The sequence below is a fragment of the Brachionichthys hirsutus genome, chromosome 4, assembly GCF_040956055.1.
Source record: "Brachionichthys hirsutus isolate HB-005 chromosome 4, CSIRO-AGI_Bhir_v1, whole genome shotgun sequence".
In the NCBI taxonomy this organism is placed as follows: domain Eukaryota; kingdom Metazoa; phylum Chordata; class Actinopteri; order Lophiiformes; family Brachionichthyidae; genus Brachionichthys; species Brachionichthys hirsutus.
In genome coordinates, this window is record NC_090900.1 from 10,274,665 (window position 1) to 10,296,671 (window position 22,007).

Genomic DNA, 22,007 nt, shown 5'->3' on the forward strand with positions numbered 1-22,007 from the left:
AAAGTGTTGGTCAGTGACACTACAAGCACTGACGTTCAGATTATATCTCCTAAAGTCAAAAATATATCAAAATTATTCCTTACCAAATATATTTGGGTTCATAATATTGGTTGAACAAAATGAGATACTAGACTACATTGTCTTGGAATATTTTAGACAAAATAATTGATAATCATTATCATAAGATAATTCGTTTGGATGCAGTCCTGTTGAATATTATGACAAAAATATTTGAAGTAATTTGATTTCTGTTGTTTTGAACTCATCCCCATGCATTCTACATTGAGCTTTGCTCATGAAAACCTGCCATTTACTTTTTTTAAATTCTTCATACTTGAGAACATCTAATAAAACAGAATATATGTATAGATTACCCGTTACTTGAACACATTTTCAAACAGCCAGGTGGCTATTCCCATAGAGAACATAAAAATGATAAAGAGTCTACAGCTCTTAATGTGAAAACAAGAGCATCTGATATTCAACAAAAGCTTGTATTTGAATGAACCTGCATGGTTGAGAGCAACGATGCCACTACTTTATCAACGATGCCACTGCCACACCCAATATAACAAAGGGTAACAGCAAAAATAACAGTTCAATGTTTTGAAGAAGAAAAAAAAAAAAAAGACTACCGGTAAGTTCAATGTAATGATAAACGAAACTGGTCTGGAGATCACTTCCACTTTTGTATGTCTGTTCACGGCCACATCCCTGTTCCAACTTGTTTTTTGGTAATCACATTTAATTACTCACGTGACTGTGTTAGACAGTAATGTATCTTCTTCACGCAAGTCCCCATTAATCTTCCTCCCCAGCTGAGTGGATCAATTCCCTCTTCACTGTGTAGATCAATTAAAAGCCGATCTATTTGGACAAACTTGGTCGCGGATTTCTAAAAGCACCATTAATTCCCGTTTATAAAGTCAGCCTCCTCTTTCGCTCAATGCCCATTTAAAGCTTCCTGTGCCTTTTCTTGGGTCGTCCGGTCTAAATGAAACGCAGCCTTTTATTCACTCATTGGGCCTCTCACCCTGACTCCATTGTTGTGAAGAAACAAGAGCAAAAGAGTTCTGCTGGTAAGAAATGTCTTACAGCGTAGACAACTGGTGAACGAGAAATTAAGAACAATCACCTCAATAACACGGGATATTTAGTGCAATCACAAGCAACAATAAATAGGAACCAAACAGATGGTCAATACTTGAATGCTAGTTTCTTTATTAAACACTGAATTGTAAATGAACCACATGCATGTAAATTTAATATGTTGCCAAGTTGCGCTCGACTGCCTGGGGATTCAAACTTACTGTCACCAAAGAGGCTGACATACTAGCTGTAAATGTTTCTACACATCTTTTGGGTCTGCATCAATTTAGTGGCATCTGAATAAGGACTTCTTGAGGTGACAGACTTCTAAATTGACCATAGGCCACTCTGATAAATACATTTCTCACACAAGATAAGTTGCTGAAAAATAAATCTGGTCCTCATATATGTGGGGACACATTTAAATGTTTTTTTTTTCTACTTTCACTGCAATATTGAGGAAAGTTTTTCTTCATATACTTCTCCCGTTTTCTCCACTGATGACCTACCTTTATAATTCTCTTTTGGAAAAAGGCAGTGTTATTTTAATCCAGCTCATGTTGCACCGCTACTATATCATAGTTTCAAAATGTTTTAAGTTCCAAATACAGCATCAGAAAGAGAGATCATGCATACTTGGGGTCCTTCACAAGCAGCCTTCCTATGAAGTCTTTGGCCAGCATGCTGGTGTTGCTAAAGAACTCCTCGTCCAATGTGTAGTCCACAGCGGACACATTGGCCAGAGTCTCCTGCTTGTTGTCGCCCAGGAAAGGAGACGCACCACTGAGGCTTGGATGGAAGGCAGAGAGAACGTCAATCAATCAATCACACATTTTGAAAATTTAACATCACAATAACGTTATGCAGGGAATTTATATTTGATACATTTCTATTTTAAATCTCAGAAAAACTATACATTTAAGTTAACAGTTTTAGGCCCTAAAATATAATCTACGCCAACATCAGTAATCCTCTCTCATCATCTGTCCTATCCATGTAAATACAGGATGGGGGAAATACACTGGATACCAACTCCAACTCTAACCTCTCTGCTGCCGATTAGCTTTGGCCCTCAAGACCAAAAGTGAGACATTAGTACTTGTTTATGTGGGGAATGACAATCACAGTGCCATGTAGCAACTAATGGCAGCTCATTAGTCAAGCATGCTATCTCACTGAAGTATTTAGTATGCTACACAATCACTATCACAGGCAAGCCAGCTGGACGACCTTCAGATTCATTAAATATTCAGCGGGTTTGAGTTGAACGCAGAGATTTTAATGTGCTTTCACATCCCTTACTGGAATAAATAAATATATGCAGCAAGGGAATAATGTCTGCACCAAATAAAGACAAAGGCTTGTATCATTGGACAAAAAAAGATGTAGTAAGCGAAAGTAGTACCGGTAATTGCTTGAACGATCATTTAAGTCTGGCTCCATAGGTGAGTCAGTCTCCACAACCCCCCAGACTAAAATATCCGAGCTAAAAAACATCGCTCTTAGTTTCTATAACTTATTAGTACGCCGAGGCGAGGGAAATGTAATCGCCGGCGTTTGTCTGTCTGTCTGTCCGCTAGCAAGATAACTTCATCCAAATCCGTCCAGAACCTTTTGAGTTATCAGAAAATGTTGGGAATGTTACCAGGAACAGATCATTACATTTTGGTGACAATCCTCAAAGTCAAAGTAGCTTTATTGTCAATTCCTTCACATGTGAAGACATACAAGGAATCAAGAGGACATGTCCCACTCTCCCATGATGAGACAGATAAAGCACACATTACTAACACTAAAATAAACATTAAAATACACTTCATTCATGTCATGTTTCAGATTTTCACAAGTTAATAAATAAATTCCAATTTATTTACCCCAAATTTGGGGTAAACTTTGCACAAGTAAGAACAATCAAGACAATCGATCCTGCAACCAAACTCGTACGATTAACGTGCTAGAATTGGCTTTGGTTTCTATGTGAACACAGCAAGACCCCAGCTAGTTAGGATTAGCATGTTTGGTAGCTTTGAGCTATGTTGACAACTTTGAGTAAAACGTTCTCCTTAGCTCCACCAGCAACTGGTCATATTGCCCATTTACAGATTAACAGGAAATGAGGTGCAGAAAGGGACACAATTGGTGACGGAGGTGGCCTCTCAAGCTTCACATGCAGAGTGATGCAACAGTGGCTTAATTCACTGTCCACTTTAGAGACTCCAGTAGTTGAAGCGAACAACGTTCCCTTCTCCACTGAAGCTTCTTCTGCTCATCGACACCAGCCACTAATTAACAGGCAAGCAGGCAGGTGGAGGTGCTCAAACGCAAGTTGAGTGGAAATGTATGTTTCTCAACTGCATAAAGAGCAGATGCTTGCAATAAGGGTAATTAAAGAAGTCTTCTCCAAAGTCTCCAAGCTGTATGCTAAAGCTAACGATTCATACAACCTACTGCATGACCCAATTTAACAGAGCAGGAAATCATAAATAAAACCTTTCAACACATTTACCTAAATCATGTCAGGTTGCATTGCATTTCAATAAATACACTAAAACAATTAAGAACAACATTTTGCTAGTATGTGGAGATTCCAAAAATATGTTTTTGTACATCATTCAGTGATGTGAATAGCAATCTGTTTTTTGTCCTTTCGGATGCCAGGCTGTGACAACAGCGTGGGCGGACAGCATGAACAAAGACTGTGTGTGTGTCTAGTATGTATCTGTATACCCATGTGTTCAAAATTAATTAAATGTGTTCAAATTAATCATCATTTTAATAGCACTACTGCTCCTCTATAATTAATACTCCAATGTTTGCAGCTGGCTAACACCTCATAGTGACATAACATTTGTTTGGACATTTACCTTCACCTTTCCTGTTATACTATTTTTGGAAGAGCTTTGTAAATTGTTTGTGTGGGCAAATGCTCATTTGCCATTTTGTGGCCTTGCATTCTGTAGGTGTCTAATGGAAAAAGGTGTGTGGGAGCTGAGCAAAACCTTGTTGCTGCGTTTACAAAGAGAAGGGCAATCGCGTCAAGGACTCAACAGCATTTGTCCTGTGGGTCACTGAAGGCATGAATTTTTTGCTCATTGTTGACTTGAACAAGTTGACAAAAGGCTGCTTCAAGTACTCAGTGGTTTAATGAAAGCCCTAAACTGTAGAAGAATAAATTGCTTAGATTAGTCATCATCTGGTACGCTCAATTCAAAGCAATTTGACCATGGCTCAGGGTTTAACAGTACCAGAGACCGCAGTTAGTACTGCAGTTAGGGCTGCATGTTTGATCGACAAGATAGGAACAAAGCCGGCCATTGCGGAATTGACAATGGACAACAAAGCATAGCCATTTTAACTGAAATTTTAATTAAAAAGAATAAGACATTCAGCATCAAATTTATCCTTATAGATTTATTTTAGCCCATCTTTGTAAAACACTCAACCTCAAGGCTGAATTTTAAAAAAAAGCATGCGATGGCCAAGCAAAAACTCTATCCACCCAAATGTGTTTGTTTTCAGATAAAAATTCAGCACAGGACTGGACTAGATAAAATAAAAATGGTCAAAATGAACTTTAATAACATTAAAGCAGCAGTAACTCAGTTTGTAGAGGACTTTGCTCAGGCAATGTTGGGTGGCCAGTTCAAAACCAGCATAGACCACAGAATGGAGGGTGGACTGGTAGCTGAAGAGGTGCGAGTTCACCTCCTAGGCACTGTAGATTTGCCCTTGAGCAAGGCACTAACCCCCTAAATGGTCCCAGATCTATTAGTCCTCCACTCTCTCTACTGCAAGTCGACAGTCCTTTGTGTGTGCGTTTAGGCCTAATGTGCGTGTACAGGTATATCATTTTACAGTTAGCACAACATAACATGATTATTCTGTCTGTGTGTTGAGGCTGAATAATGGCTAGCATTACTACATTACAATGTGTTCCTGATACTCAATACACTCAAATGTATTGAAAATGCCGTTTTGATATTCTTGATGCTCCTTGATGTAGGCTGTTGCATTATTCATCACCATCGCTGCACACATCAGCTGATTTAACAAGTCAAGTCTGACAAGTCAGAGGGACTCTGGGTAAAGATGGGGTTTGTAATTAAATGGGAACTAATAGGCACCCTGTGCTGGTAAAAAGATTCTATTTCAGATTTCAAATAATAAACATGACCATAAATGGCATTTAAAATACTTACAGAATGTAGGTTATCACACCGACACTCCTGAGGAGGGTGGAAGAAATACAGGAGAAAATAATGTTCAACATTAGACAAATTACTTTGTCAGTAAAAAAAAAAGAAGTTTGCCAGCGGTTTACAAGGTGCAGCATAAATTTCTCTAACAGCAGATGCTCTTCAGAAATGAGAACAAATGCAAAGGATATGCATATAATCTTAATTACAAAGCAGATAGAGTTTTTGTTTACTCACCACATGTCTGCCTCCAGGCCTAAAGGCTCATAGTTGACTACTTCTGGAGCTGTAAGACAAACGCACAAAATAAAAGATCATTATTCAGGTGAACAAGTAAATGACTCACACGAGCATGCATGTGATACCCCGAATGGGCCGTTGATCCTTTCATCTTTTCTTTCTCCTGCTATATAGTCTTATCATTTGCTATCACATTGGGTTAAGAAATGTTTTTGTCTTTGAGATATTTTTGTTTTATAATCCACTGTTTTATTTTTATAAATGTTTTCTTACTCATTACTTTTCTCTTGTCAGATGTCTGAATTTTTAATGCAGAATCAATAAGCCTCACAATTTATTTAAACAGAATTGCATATGTAGCTGCAATCATAATTCACATCCCTATGATAGAAATTAACTCATTCAATGCCATTGAAATGCCCAAGTATTGAAACTGGAGATGTTATAAGTTTCTGCCTTACAGGGGAATTACAATGACGTAATGGCGTGGAGTTAGAAACTAGTTTGGTAATGATTCTGAGGAAGTGCTTGTCACAAGATGCCTATTATAAAACGAAGATGAAGGATCGGATTTTTCAGTACTACATAAAGAGATACTGACCTACAAATTCTGGTGTGCCAAAAATATTTTTAAAATCATTGCCAAAATCTATCTTGTGGGCCAGGCCAAAGTCGATGATCTTGATGCGCGGATGAGGCACCGAGCGGTTCAGCAGCATGATGTTCTCTGGCTAGAAAGGGAAAAAAAAGACAGAGGCCGGACATGACTCAGAGCACAATGAAGCCATCTTTTCTCCAAACCTCTTCCTTTCAGCCTGACAAAGAATTGGGTTTGAGAATTTCATTTGGGAAGGAACAAGAACAGATTGACTGTCGGAAGCAGCAGTGACGGAAGGTGGGGTGAAAATACAATTAAAGCCGTGCATAGCTCAACGGTCTTGTTTTCTGCTCTGTAAACATTCAACTTAATTTAACGTACAAATGAAGAAGTGCATTATTAAATGCGAGTTACGAACTGAATTATTTCCGCACAATCAAGGCACCATATATTAACCAGTGGAATTTAATGAATTGTCAAGAGCAACTTCAATGTAATAGAATGCAAAAGCAAAGCACAGCTACATCTTAACAGATCTCAACATAATTAAAGTCACAAAGATAAAGACAATAATATTTAATGAATGACAACAGAAGTTTTACAATCAGGTGTTTTTACGATTTCCGACTGACTTCTATTTAAGAATTTTAGGTAGTTTTTACCTTCAAGTCACAAACATGACTAACGATGAGTTAGACTGTCATCATTTGTGCATCAAAACATTACATTACTGCCTCCGCAGAATAAAATAGTTTACCGAGAACTGCCCTGATTAGTCAGGCAATTCATGCAAAGCTATGCAACAGGAGTTTAGAGAGGTTAGATGGAAGTAATATGTGCTGTAATTTCTGAACTAATATCTTATGATAATAGTTGCAAATATTCACATAACAAGTGATCCCACTGAGCTCAAATCTTTGGACAAGAGTTGCTAATGTACGAAGCAGAAGGTTCTGTGGTTGGAAAGAGCTCCAGTATTGATTGGCAGCGGCTGGCTGGGCACAGAGGTTATTATTTCATCTAAATCTGGAAGCTGAACGTCCTGAACTTTGATGAACAGCATGAGATGGTTTTAAGTTCAGGAGTCAGTCGGATCCATTTATTTTGAAGACGTCATGTGTGGAGCCAAGAGTGGACAACTGATCAATAGCATTGTCTGAGATTTAAATAAAGAACTATCATAACGATGCATCAATGATGTGAAGTATGTGATGCTAAAGAACATTACATTATAAATCTTCAAGAACCTCACATGAGGCGCTTTCCAGCACATCTGCACAGGTGGATTTTGAGTGCGACATGACTGGGACAGATTACAACTTAATTTGATGATAATTTTATCAATTAATTGTGTTGACCTTAAAACATGACTTAATTCTTCAGACCTTTAAACCACACACTCAATCTAAAAACAAAAAGCAAAAAAAACATCTTAGCAGTGGTAATTAACATCAGATATGATAGTTCCATTGGATAGCTTGGCAGAAATAGAGAACTAAAGGGAAATGGCCAAAAGAGGCCAGCTGATGCAGAAATATTTTATTAATGTGATGCTGCAAATGTAATTCTCCCGAGCTGGCGTCTCTGTTCTTAAAATTACAGCATCTCTCATTGAGAGGACGAAACAAAGGCTCCACAAAGGAGAAGTGAGTTTAGTCTCCTGACTCGCGTCCTAACTCCCACACGACACATATAAAACAATATACCGATAAATAAAATACCCTGTACCGTATTGGCCCGAATATAACACGGTGTTTTTTGCACTGAAATTAGGCTGAAAAGGTCGGGTCGTGTTATATTCGGGCCAATACGGTAATACAATGTATGCCAATTTCAGAGTGAGGCAATATCATTCAAATTGTGACCTGGAGATACCATGGAGCCGAATTACGCTCCAAATGAAATGAAATGGGCCTTTCAGAAACAGGACTCACATTGATAACAACTACAGTTTGTGTCATTGATCACGCTCAACACACACACAGAAGCACAAGTTAGTTCAGGGCTGCAGCAATCTTCGGAATGAACTCTCCATCAGAAATGGGGACCATGGTACATTTTTACAAGCAAGATGTCAAAGCAGCATCTATCAGAAGTTGCATGTTTTTTTTGTTTTTTGTTTTTTAAATCTTGTTTTTACTCTGGTTTTGATATTCTGCACGGTTTTTGCAACAGTCCCTGTAAACATGTATTTTACAATCAAATGAGCACATTTACTGTCAGCCCCAGCGTAACACTCACCGTGGGAGGGTTTTATAACCCACTTTCACTACAAGGTAATTGGTTTGAGATAGTACTTGTTGTTAACGAGGCCAATCAAGCAGCATGGAGGAGGGTTGTAGAGGGGATCGAAGAGAGCTCTGTGAGTGATGCGCTACATGAGCACACAGAGCATTATTCATACTTTTTATTTTCTTCTGTTGTTCTATTTGGAGCCAAAAACACGCGTTAATGTACTTCAATGTAGCAACTTCATAATGTTCAGCTTGTAGGACACATTTTCCAAGATATTCATCATTTTTCATTGAACACTTCCCCATTCATCCTTATGAGAAAATTTCTCAAAATGTCTTTATCTTCACCCTTTTTCAGTGACTCACCAATCCTTCATACTTTTTTCAAAGAGACTGTAGTGGACAGCCTAAATCTTCACAGCATTCGCTAAATATTTAACTCGAACACATCTTACATCTATAGTATGACATCAATATCTACAATAAATGAACGAAAGCTCTAAAAGTTTCTGCTTGGAAAAAAAAACCCAGGATATAACAGGGATGACGTGTTGCTGTACTACCTTAAGGTCAAAGTGGGCGATTTGTTTTGAGTGCAGGTAGAAGACTCCGTCCAGGATCTGCTTGAGGAACTGAGTGGCTTCCTCCTCACTCAGAGACTCCTTTTCTGCAAGGAAGTCGAAAAGTTCTCCGCCAGCAACACTGGACAAACACAAGGAAGGAGGTAGGGAGGGAATTAAAACGTGAGATCGCCGGAAACAGAGCCAGCTCCAAATCCCTGCTTAGCAGAGCTGAGCTGATGTAATCTAATCATGGCCAATTTACACTGTACATTGTAGACAGACCAGGTGTGTGTGTGTACGGTATGTGTATATATTGGTGGTGAAATGGAGGCCCCCACCCTACGTGACTGTGCCAAATTCCATAAACATCGATCAATAATCAACCTAGATATTGAGGAACAGATTTTGAAGCTCCACTGACTGCAATGTTAATAAAAATGTCAAAGTGATCCAGAATCCAGGATCTCTTCTGGATCATCACCAAACTGTAAGCATCTGTTCGTGGTAACACTCCCAACATTTCCTGAAAATGTCATCAAGAACTACCTGAAAGTTCATTAAACCATTATTAATCTTACATTACAATTGTACCATTTAAAGATACCGTTCTTTGAGAAACATATCTGCAGTAAAGAAGACCTGCCCTCTGTCTGTCTGTCTGTTATACACAGACACACCACTTCTCTCATCAGGGAGGAAGCACAGACCAACTGCACATTTGGGGCCTCCCCATCCTCATCAAACACCGACTCCACTGCATATCTCTGATGTTTATTTCCTCATCTGCTTCAGCGGTTAACAGGCTGTAAACAGGGAGTAACAAATGGGTGAGAAGGTTTCTAACCCACAAATACAATTTCAGCTTAATTTTGTAAAGACGCGTGTTTCAGTGTTTCAGACCAAAGGATAGTCACTGTCACTCTTGTATTTACCCAGAAAGCTGCCAGAAGATGTAGAAAACAAAGGATCACAACATGAAGTCTAATATTTTTGGCCTCCATATTTAAGCCGTTTTACCTGCCTTGGGCTGGAAAAAGTAAAAACACACCATGTCTTCCAACCATTCATGAACAAGAATGAGACACAACCAAACTGATATGATTATCGTTTCAGAAACTGCACAAAAAGAAGGAAAAGTGTTATTATCAAAATTTAAAAGTGAGCCAACCTGACATGCTTAAAACAGAAGGAAATGTGTCATGGAATCTTTCACATATCCTCCAAGCCTGGAATAATTTTCCACTATTCCTTCCTGATGGACCCGTTTCATACAGGAGACCTGGCATGTAACATGCAAAACGTGATGGACGAGTTCATATTAGTCAACTGTCACTCTGTCTGTTAGTGGTGAGTCCAGTCTGGTATCTTTCATGTACATCTAACTGAGAAACCACAGGAATGTAGTCTTGGGTTTAACAGCGTCCGTTTGACCTTCGGGTGTCTCTAATTCAATTCAAAGGGACATTTAAATAATTTATACTGTTAGGGAGCTTTCACACTGGAAAGTCCAAACCAAGGTTCGAGTTTGTCTAGAATGCTCCCAATGTCATCATAAAAATGAAAACTGTTCATCCCAATTGTTTGTACACACCATTTTTATCAACAGTATTGCATTTGTTTGTTTTACATTCAACAGTCATTGTGCTGCAGTCCTCTCCCTCATCCTTGCAGATTTGTATTTATTTACTTTTTAGTTTTCCCAGTTGTGGTTTTATGCTTAGAGATTCTTAATCAGAGTGTCAGATGGATTATTGAAAACACAGATATTGTTTGAACAGTGCTTTATGTAACCTGGTAAAACTTGTCCAACTGGTGCCGAGAGAAAAACAAGTTGCCCTGAGTCACACAAAACGTTGAGCGGTTACAGTCAGTTTAAATGCACTCAAAGTTATATTGGCCTCTTTACTCATTTAAATGCAAAGCTGAATCATTGGAATGCTCATTTCATTTGAAATAGACGCGATTTCATTTTAAGTGTTTTATTTTAGAACATATCGCAAGATAACAAGAAAATGTCACATCATCCTCAACCGACAGTGTCTCATTATATCGTCAAATAATAATTTGCTCAGCCTTTTTTCAAAATCGTCAGTACAAATCATGCATGTTTCCTTCATCAGGTTTAAGCAAAACTATTATATAAATCAGAAATCTCACTTTTTCTTCTTGTGATAAGTGCAAAAGAATAAAGAGGACGAGGGCACTCACAGCTCCAGGATCAGGATGACCTCCGCCTTGTTTTCAAACACCTCATGGAGCGTGATGATGTTAGGATGCTGGATGTCCTTCAAGATGTTCACCTCGCGTTCAATGTCGTCCCTCGTCACCCCTCGGCGGCTCGACTTGCTGCGCCGCTTCTTGATAAATTTGGCGGCGTATTCCAAACCGGTAGTTCTGTGGCGACACCTTCGGACCACAGCAAACTGACCACTAGAAAAGGAAGAACAAGAGGAGATGATCCAGCAATCGCTATAAAACATGAACAATGGCTTTAAAATATGCCTGCGTGGCCCTGTAAAGCTTAGTCATTCACATGTTATAAGTCATTTGTTTAATAACCAAAGAGATGCTAGCAGGCAAGTTTTACCTGGCTGTTTCTCTGATTCCAACATTAAGGAGCTCAGTTATCCCGTCACCTATACAGGTAACGGAATTCCGATAGCAATGTTTGTGAGTTAACTATTGGGGATGAGTTCACAATACAAAATGAGAATACTGTATACGTCTTTTCTTCTCACTGCCATCCTTACCACTCGCTTTCCTTGGAACCATCACTAATAAGGAATACTCAGATACAACCAGCATCACAAAAATCGTGTCAATATTGGAAACAACACGGGAGACGCGCAGGAGATGAGTACGGAAGGCGGTGAATACCTGAACGGGCTCCGAGCGCTCGTCCATCTAGCGTCAGCATCTGGAAACTTGCTGATATCTCAAATTTATGCTTGCATCTCATTGCAAAATATTGCTTGCAGGCTGGCACGTATCTCGGAATGCTCGTATGTCGAGGTATCACTGTATCTGATGCTGATTTGTGGCGTGTCAAGGGCTTGATGCTAAACCCAGTTCATCTGAACTAAACGTTAATCCACCTACATTATAACTCCAATCGTTTTTCCTCCTTTGATCCCAGAAGCTGTCTTTTACTAATAGAGCAAAAAAGAAGCAAGCCACGTGAGACTGAATCACTTGCACACGGTCTGCCTTCACCCTCATCACCATCAGTTTGACAACATTGTGTAAATTACAGCCCAGCAGTTCAGATTTCACACCGCTAGCAGCACACCGATAAGAATCGCAGCTCGGCATAACATCAACACAGCTGACAAACACCCCAGCAGAAATCCTGCACCACACCCATACTCAACTGAACTCATTTTAAAAGACAGCAAAGACCTCTACTGCTGAATTATTCACTACGAATAAGATATTTAAATCATGTCAGGCTTAGAATATTGGTCTTCTATGCACAAGAAACCCAGGCCAGGTAAAATACTGTCAGTAATACTGCCATTCCAGCAGTAAGTAGCTCACTTTAAATAGTCGTATATAAAATATAACATCTTGTGTGACCCATCCTGCAGGATTTAACTATGTGGAAGCAACAAGAAGTCTGTTATTTGAGGAACAGAGACAGAGGATGAACAATAAACTGGGGCGATAGTGACATACACGTTTCATCATACAGTACATCACACATCTTCATGTTTAAATGCTGGTAAACAATGTGAACGTACACACCCGGATGGCGTTGTGACGCCTTGGGTTGATCCAGTTTGATCATACCAAAGGCGTGACAGAGAAAATAATTGAATAATTGTTGAACTTTCTCACCTGGAGTGTACTATGCAGTTTAAGGAACACTTTTCTCACCTGCCCTGGCCTTCTGTATTTTAATGCTAACAGGCTGCAGTACACAGATGTAGTTGATTGCTGAAATGTACTCATGAACCTACAGTCAGGAAAAACCAAATAAAGAGAGCCCGGGTGACATTTTGGCATGGAAAATTACTTAGTACTTGTTACGGAAATTACTTCATCATGTTGCTATGCAGCATTGCTATCAAATGCAGCTATCTGTCTGCATCACACTCACTCCACTGTCACTCGACCAAGCACCATCAAACAAACAAAAGCAACACGTCGGGAAGCAAGGACACGTCGCTGAGGGCTGTTGAGGCCTCAGACAATTGTGCATCCGCCGACCCTGGCAAACTGTGAGACACTTGATGTATCAACCGCCCACAGAGGGAGGAAGAGGATAAGGGAAAGGGGGCGTTAGGAAATAACAAGCCAGAGAATGACACATTCTGTCTAATTTTTAGATGAGATTTATAGCAAAAGGAGAATGTCTAGCAAAATGCTCCTCTGCCTTGGCAAAAACAGACCACTAAAAAGACAGAGTCCTGTCATGTGACCTCATTAAAGGGAGACAGAGAGACATTTCATTACAGAGACATTACAAGTATACGGTAAAGGTGCTGTTGGACGGACGGAGGCCAACGGGTTGAATTAAGCCAACTAGTTTCAAACCACAAATACAGTATATCCCACAAATATTTTGAGTTGAGTCAATTCACCTCTAATGCACGTTTAAGTGAAAGGAGGAAGCTGGAATACCTGGAGGAAAAGCATGCCGACATTTGGAGAACATGCCCAGAAAGATGGACAAGAACCGAGTACTCGGGACTGCCCACTGCACTATGCAACATCAGAGTTGGGGACCCGAATGAAAAGTTGTCCTCACTTTGTGCACGTGTCTATTTGAAACTGGTCTAGTTATCAACGCTCACAAAAATAACAAACAGTCTTAACAGTCCAGTTTTGATCCTGATTATTATACCCATTAAGTTTCCTACATCAAACGACCTGTACAACGTGACCGCTAGCAGGACAGCTACAAACATCTAAGCAAGTAGAAACCTTAAAGTTGGGTTTACACAGTTCAAATTTCTCTGCCAAAATATACTGTACTTCAGTTCTTTGCATATACTCCTTCAGTTAGACAAATAGCAAACTGAAGGTTCAATATGTGGGTCATAATTTCACTGCTCAAAAGTAAAAAAGACAAATTATTTGCTATCTTATCAACTGAAAGGGTAACCATGAACCTCCAACTCCTTTCTGTACTGGCAGGAGAGCTGCTGCAGACAGAAAATAATCATCTGTGAAGCCAGCGTGAAAATATGAGGACGAGAAAGAAAAACAGCCGACTTCCGTTTCTTGATTCAACACCATCTGTGCAATTTCATAGATATCCTGTGACAAACTGTGGATGTTTTCTTTACACTGACTTCTTCAGTCGGCGCAGCACTTCTTGACAATCTGGTTTATTTTAATGGATTTGTTTATGAATCATATGTACCACAAAAAGTTGTATTATTTACTTATTTAATTAGTGGTTGCACAAATACTTTTATCTATCTGCCAATTTCTTCACATATTTTATATATCTGTATACAATTATAGTTTGGAATTACTTATAAATACTGAGAACATTCAACATAAGAGCATAAGTAAACTAGATTTAAAACAAAAATGTATACAAGTAAATTAAAATAAATGAATGAAACATGTTGGGGTCCAGTGTGACGCACACTGGAATGTAAAATCATAGACCAATGGAAATAGCCGCTTTCATTAGAAATTTGGTGAATTCCCAAGGTTATTTCAAGGTTGTCCGCTTTTGCTTTATGTTTAATTCAATTCTGAGGACATTTAATGTTTACACAATTTCCCTGAACGTCATACTGAGCCAAGATTGAGTTAAACTCAAACTGCTTTCATCAAAAGGAGAAAAATGAACTAAATATATGTTGTTATAAAACACTTCTGAAGGACTTAAATGAAATCATCTGTTGGGTAGTGGGTTCAGCGCGCTCAGACATACTGCATGGTGGAACGGAACATTGGCTCTGCACGATTGCGTCATGATGGGGAAGTTGAGGAGGAGTCACATCTCTAATGTTGGGAAACACAGCCACCATGTCCTGACACAACAGGAAAGTTAGTTACAGTCTGGGGTGGAGAGAAAAGAAAATATATATATTGTGTGCTCTACAACTTAACCAACGTGGAATTGTTTTGAAGCAAATCACTTCAAGATGATCGCTTTTGTTTAACTAGAATGAAAACTGTATGTAGGTACCAGTACTTACTTCCCAAGCAGCCGACTGATGTTAGGAGAAATTCAAATCAATATCAAATGTCAGCTTGAGCACAGAATAATGGCCACAACTTCAGGGAAAACATGCATAAACAAAAAAATCAAACTATATTGATATACTTGGTTCCAAAATGTTTCTTCTGTATTCAAATTATCGAGGGGAAAGTGAGCACACCCTTTGTTAACAGCAGCAGCTCATACATACAAAGGGGAAATAGCAGCGGTTCAACTCAGTTCTCGTGCTTTGGTGAGGTAGTGTTTGGAAACCAAATGCCAACATTCAATTTAGAATCAAATTCCCTTTTTCCTTTAGTGGAGTTTCTCTCACTTCAGTTTTAAAAATCGTGCTGACAACAGACTTAAGAAGCAGCAACATGGCTGATTCTCCTGCACGACAGACCCTTTATGTACGAGTGCACTCTGTGTGGAAACTCCCCATCATCCTCCAGGGACATGGAGGGAAGAACACTGACTTGCATGAATGCTGCTGTATAAGCGCAGAGATAGGGCAGAAATAATGAGCAGGGAATCACTGAGATACTGAAGCAGCGAGGCCACTTCAAGAGCAGAATCCCCCCCCCCCCCCCCCCCCATCAACTCCGTGCACAGCAAAAACACCAGTCCGCAAGATCAAACTGCTCTTCCTATTATTGTGTTTAAAACACAGACAAGGATTCCCACTCCAGGTCTACTCCTTGAAAGGGACTCGTGGAAAGACAACGCATTTAACAGACTTGTCGTCTGGCAGAGTTCAGTGTTCCAGTCATCATCTCATATCTCAGATTTACTATACACATGCCTGCCTGATGAAAGTGTACACATGGAAGCACAGTTGCATATACAACGTACAAAGTCACTGGTACCGCTTCTTAAAACAGACCTGCGCTCAGTTGATTTACAAGCAAACAGCCTCACAGCAGCCAAGCCGACAGCGTCAGCGCAGCAGCAGCAAACGCTGCAGATTGGATTTGCAGATCAAATCTTTCTTGTTCCCAGTGATGCTTCAAAGGTCTGTCAGAACACAGGCCAGGCTAACGCAGCGCTGACCTCACAAACACCTGAGGGGACGCCTTCACACAGCAGACGTTACATCCAGTGATCGATTATATTTGGATGATGGCAGCAGATAAATCCGTTGACTGTAGAGCTAAAACAGGAAGTCCATCTGTGAACCTTTGGAACTTCATTTCTCATATTCAATGCCAGGTTATGTGTGCAAAATGACTTTGGATTATTAGTTGAAGAGAACAAGAGGATCTTCCTTGATGTTGCGTTACAAAACAAACATAACTCTCGGCTTCACCTGGTACAATAAGGGTGTGCGAGTAGGCCGTTCCGTTACGACGGCACACAGTCTCCCGTCCGCTCAATAAGGAGGCCGACCGCTAGACAAGAGTGAGCCGACAAACCAGCGCAGCCTCGCCTGATGGCTGGCTGGACGTTCCTGTCAAGATGAGGCAGAACTAGAACGAACAGTGAGCAGCAGTAATGAGGAGCAGAAAGACAACAATCAGTGAAGTAGGAGTGGGTCGAGCGTGGACCCCATTTGATGCTGACAAGGACACAACACAGAGTCTGTCCATTATCTAGTATGTAGTGGATGAAACCGTCTGAATAGAAGCAGGTACAGACGTTTCCTATATGAGGTCTATGTTTTTATTGTGGAAACGCCCTCGGGAATGAAAGACACCCAGAGGCAGCTTCTTACTGGACAATAGTAAACACTGCCGGGACATTTCAAATTAAAACAGTACAAGATGGTGAAAAAAGAAAGCAACCCGGAGGAAGGGGTGTCCAGGATCCATTTGTTGGATGAGATTGCAACACTTTAATATAGAGCATCTAAATCACCTCTTCAACTTACACTCACCTGTAAACATGCATCTCTGCATCAGAGAAATGGCCTCCAGCACTGCAGAGAAAGGCTCCTATCGAACAGGCAGTACCGTAACACTAAATAGACGATGGCGCAAATAGCACAGTGAGGCTGTAAAGCATACCAAGTAGTTTCTTTGAATTAATTCTGATCCAATAACTTACGGCCGAGTAAGATTTGTTCTCAGAATAGGAACAACTCCAAATGAAATTTTACCAACAGAGATTGTGCAGTATGGAGGACTTAATGGGAAAGAATAAAGGGGTGTATGTTCAAACTTAAATAAGCAGAGAGTCACCACAAAGACAAATAACTGTGCTACACTGGCAGCAAGTGGTTCAACAGAGTTAAACTATGAGACCAATGACATCTGCAATTCTCATACACAGAATATCGAGCTTATGGGCCAAAAGATCAAAATTCATCATCTGTTCAAACACACTTTGTGTGAAACCGTTTGAGAGGGACAATCTGCTCGGGGCCATAAAGCACGAAATGATAATCAATATGATGAACACTTCAAGTAGCTTGAAAGAAGAAGCCAACTGTGCCTCTTGAGCGCATGAATCAAATCTGACACAATATTGATCTCCTCTTTTCAAAATACTGACGGCAAGGAAACCAAAGCTGACCATAGCAAATGTGTAAAATGTGCATTCCTCACCTTCTCAGAAAGCAAATAATAGTGATAAATACTTTAACTTGAGCATTCAGCGTTGCTGTGAGGTAGATGCCATGTTGGGCTGTCAAGGCAGCTTCCTCAGTGATGGTGATGAAAGCTAAGGCAAATGGTCAAGTCATCAACACAGGACACACATGTCCTTCTCCTTAAAGAATTAGAAACAACACATGAGCTTTAACAATGCTAGAGTAGCTGCACCCCCCCCCCCCCCCCCCCACCACCACACACACACACCACAAGAGATCGATTATTTTCATTTCGCCAAACAAAATGCATTTGCAAACAGCAAGCCTACCAAGTAAATGAGGGAAGATAAAACAAAACTAAGGATCAGAAAAGAGCTAAAGGGTTGGAATTATAATCATGTTTTTCAATATCTTTTCCAATTTGCCTAATTGTCCTGTGACATTGTTGTTGTTGTTGTGACCTCTGCTGCAAAGCAAATTTCCCCTTGTGGGACAATAAAGCTCTGAACTAATATTGTTAATAAAATTGAATCACAAAGAGTTAAAGAAAAGAAGCAGATTATTACATTTTGAAACAGAAAGACAGATCTTTTCAAAACATTAATCAGTAATATCAACCAACCGACTACTGAAGAACTACCTGCTAGAATATAAATGACAGCATCATTTTATGACACCAAGATACTCTTGGTGTCATAAAATGCACCAGTTAATAATATACTTAAAATATCAAATATATGTACATGAAAACAGCATTAAGTTCATTCTCCAAATTGGTCCTTGTCCTTTCCTGCCCTGTACTACACTGTTGCTGTGAGCCGACCATTGATTGGCTCCCAGTACAACTACTGTGAAACTGGAGAGTGCGCTGAAAAGATAAAACGTGTGAAGAACAATAGTGAGAAGGCTCGTAGTGCTCCAGGTATCCATACACAAAAGCCTCTCTGACAAACCTGATACTGATGCACATGGGCCGACGGAGAACGACACAAACGTGGGAACACAACAAGTGTGATCTCACCTCCAGTTTCTCTCCTTTTGTGTGAATTAAAGAGGAAGCCGGCTTTGGTGAATCTTTTTATACATATATATATATAACATTTTTGGTTTATGCTGCCCAGAGACAAGCAGAACAAACAAAGCACATGATGAAATCGCATGACCCTGAAAATACAATTTTTGAGTCAGAAACCAGTAGAACAGCGATATAACATCTCTTTTAAAGCGATAAATCAAATGTATAAGCAGGAATAATTTTTTATGTTAATTCTTGGCATTCTGTTCTGATTTTTTTTTTTTTTAAGGATTTCATGCCATTAAATAAAGTTCAGGTTAGCGTTAGCCATTAGATAATGCAGCCTACTAATGCGAGTGTAATCTGGTTTCAGTCCTGATCCATGTCAGCTTTGTGACAAAGCAGCTTTTATGCAGCACAATGATTGGCTGATGGGATCAGTCACGCACGTCAGTCAGTGCAGGAGGATATAAACTGTAAATGTGATGAATATGCGCCCACTTTAACTGGAAGACATTCCCCTACTGGTTATGGCTTCACCATAGTAGGGCTTGGTAAATTAAAATGCAACCGTTGCAGCTTCTGGGCTGGCCTTCAGAATCTAATCATTTGTTTCTCCCCACCTTACCTCACAATTTCATTTAGATTTGTTCAGAACCGTTTTGTCTTTCAACAAAAAACTAAATTAAAAAAAATTACAAACAAACAGTCCTCTTCGAACTGTTGGTGGTGGACGTTTCATCGGGGGCTAAACAAGTAAAACAGCAATGTCATTAGTTGTTAATTACTATGCTGTCTTTTCACTTTAGACAGAAGAAGGGAAGTGTTTCTATACTTAGACAAGAAGCAACACAGTCAATCCAAAGTTAATGGAAAACATAACAGCTGTCAGATGTCATGGATTTGGCAAAGAACCCAAGGTTTAAACAGGCCTGCCAAGAGTTTAGAAAACAATCCAAAGAAAAAAGCATTATTATATAAAAATAAAAAAAACCTGGGATGTGCTGTGTAATGGTGTATCTGCTATACACAATTAGAGATTAATATTTCATGGGAATACATTTATCTCTGCCAAATTGCTTGGCACTCAAGACAGAACATTTTCACAAGGGTTGTGAGATATCTGGTCCATTTCTGGTTTTCATTTAAATTCCAACTCGAGCCATCGTAATTTAACAACTGCAAAAACAATTTTGCACAATTACAAACCAGCAAGAAATAATTTCACATCCACATTTTTACATGAGAAAAAGCCAGCAGTAATTATTACAGTTCTGCTTCTCCAGTTAATTAAATTGTCTTTGGCTCATGGGGGATGAGTAAAGTACCAGAGCACTGCACATCATCCATTGTCAGTGCCCACATTAACCACAACAGTCTGACCTCCATTACATATGACACTAATGCAGTGTTTATGCGCGAAAGGAAATGGGAAAGCAGATTAAAAAAAACAGAACTGAAACTGTAAACTGCTTACAAATTACTGGAATTGTTAATCATTGCTCTGACACCTCCCATTCGAATCCAAAAGGAGCATCATTTAGCATATTGAGACAAAATTAAAACTATTTAATTAATTTGTTCAACAACAGAACATTTACACACAAAAACCATGCAATGCACCATCTCTCATGTTCGGTGACGGAGATGTTGATGCATTTTATCCTAGCTTACATGCTAAATAATGAATGCATTTCACAAATGCAACTCATGGATCAATAACAGCGATATTGGTCTATGGTTCTGCTCTTACAGATATTGATCCAACAGCGGTCCACTACAAAATAAGCTATAAGATAAGAACGCTGTCCTCCCACGCAGATCAACAGGTTCTGTTCCAACTAACATCTTACTCTATGCGCAGAGGGCAGGTCTACAGATACGTTTTGGGTTGTTCTGGGGGGGGGGGGGGGGTACAGTCCCCCCTCCCTCGGGGAAAAACTATGACAGAGGTAACTGGATTTGTTAACCCTGTACTCTGATCATATCAGGCCACATACCGGAGAGAGACACCCCGATTGAGATGAATGGGGCACTGAGCTTTGAAAATAATGCAACACAGAACTGATGTTTTATTTTCATTTCATGCACTTTCAAGTTTAAGAGAAATTATATAGCAAGTTATCTCAAGTCGTATCAAACTGCCCTTGGTGTGCTGTTCAGTTAAAGATGGATGAGTCCAAGGGCATTGCCTCTCCATCAGGACAGCTGCCCACAGGCTCCGAGGCTCTCTGCTGTCCCGTGTGGCTCGGGGTGAAAATCCCCCAATGAGGCCAAAGCTTTTCATTAGCACGGAGCAAAACGCGGCAGGTCGGCTCGTAGTGGGCCCTACCCACTCAGCAGCAGTGTGGGCAACAGACTGTACCGGCAGAAAACATTACGCAACCGTCATGACAACGCGTACAGCGGAAGGGTAACCACAGCAACAGGAGTCAGTATGAGCAGAGGAACCAGCGCTGGTTGGAGGAAGGAGGAGAGTGGTAGATAATCCCGCCTGGCAGTAAACACTGCGTGTGAGGGTGAAAGGATGTCCAGACTGATTTTTATTTATTTTGACACGAGTCCAAATCCTATGCACGTTGAAAAATAATAATAATACCATGGTGACACACATTAGTAGTTTCTGGTTGCCTAAACTGTTTGCACGATCCTTCGAAACCCCATTTCCCGTTTAACAACCACGTATTGACGTAGCATAAAAAAGAAGCGGGGGTTGATCACTTAAGCAAGATCAAACAAAGCAAACGCATGGCAGCCCACTCTCAAAGAAAAAACAACTGCTGCGTTTACATTAAATATATGTCCATTAATAAACTGACAAAAAAACATTGGTTCATTATTTTAGTTTGTTGCCAATAATTTATTCACTGCAGCCTCATTGGAGTGAACTACGGCTGATTACCTACAGGATGCAATTTGATCACCACTGGATGAAACAAAAACAGCCTCCGTTTCGACACCTTACATGTTAATTATTAAAAACCTCAAATGTGTACGGGATCAATGAATTCATTATCATGGGACATAACACAGCTTCAAGTTTGATGCTCGTTGCACAACACGACAGCAGTGGATTCAAAAGTCCTGCGTCGTTAAACCTCATGCTGGTAAAACTAAATAACAAACGTGCAACGACATAAGTTATGAAAGTAAAATGTTAATGTATCTCACTGATTGCAGACAAAGATGCTTGTGTCCAGACCCCCCCCCCCCCCCGCCCCGCCCCTACGTGACTTGGACATTCTCTCACCTGTTCGACATGTCGCAGGAATGTCATTTACCTCCCCCAGTTTTCAAGGTTTTAAAGGCAGCCCCACACAATGGATGCATTATGCCTCAGGAAATAGAGGGGAAGGTTTCCTTTACCATCTTCAGTTAT

At 40.0% G+C, this 22,007-nt stretch overlaps 1 protein-coding gene across 1 annotated transcript in view; it reads right to left on the reverse strand.

The window, feature by feature from the left end:
• dapk1 (death-associated protein kinase 1) overlaps positions 1-22,007 on the reverse strand; it is a 49,389-nt gene that overhangs the window by 21,389 nt on the left and 5,993 nt on the right. Inside the window, exons 2-7 of the mRNA XM_068760883.1 lie at positions 11,129-11,350; positions 8,921-9,059; positions 6,127-6,256; positions 5,523-5,571; positions 5,289-5,315; positions 1,726-1,878 (exon numbers count right to left, since the gene is read on the reverse strand). Of these exons, the coding sequence (XP_068616984.1) occupies positions 1,726-1,878; positions 5,289-5,315; positions 5,523-5,571; positions 6,127-6,256; positions 8,921-9,059; positions 11,129-11,350 (720 nt within the window). The remainder of the gene's footprint in view (positions 1-1,725; positions 1,879-5,288; positions 5,316-5,522; positions 5,572-6,126; positions 6,257-8,920; positions 9,060-11,128; positions 11,351-22,007) is intronic.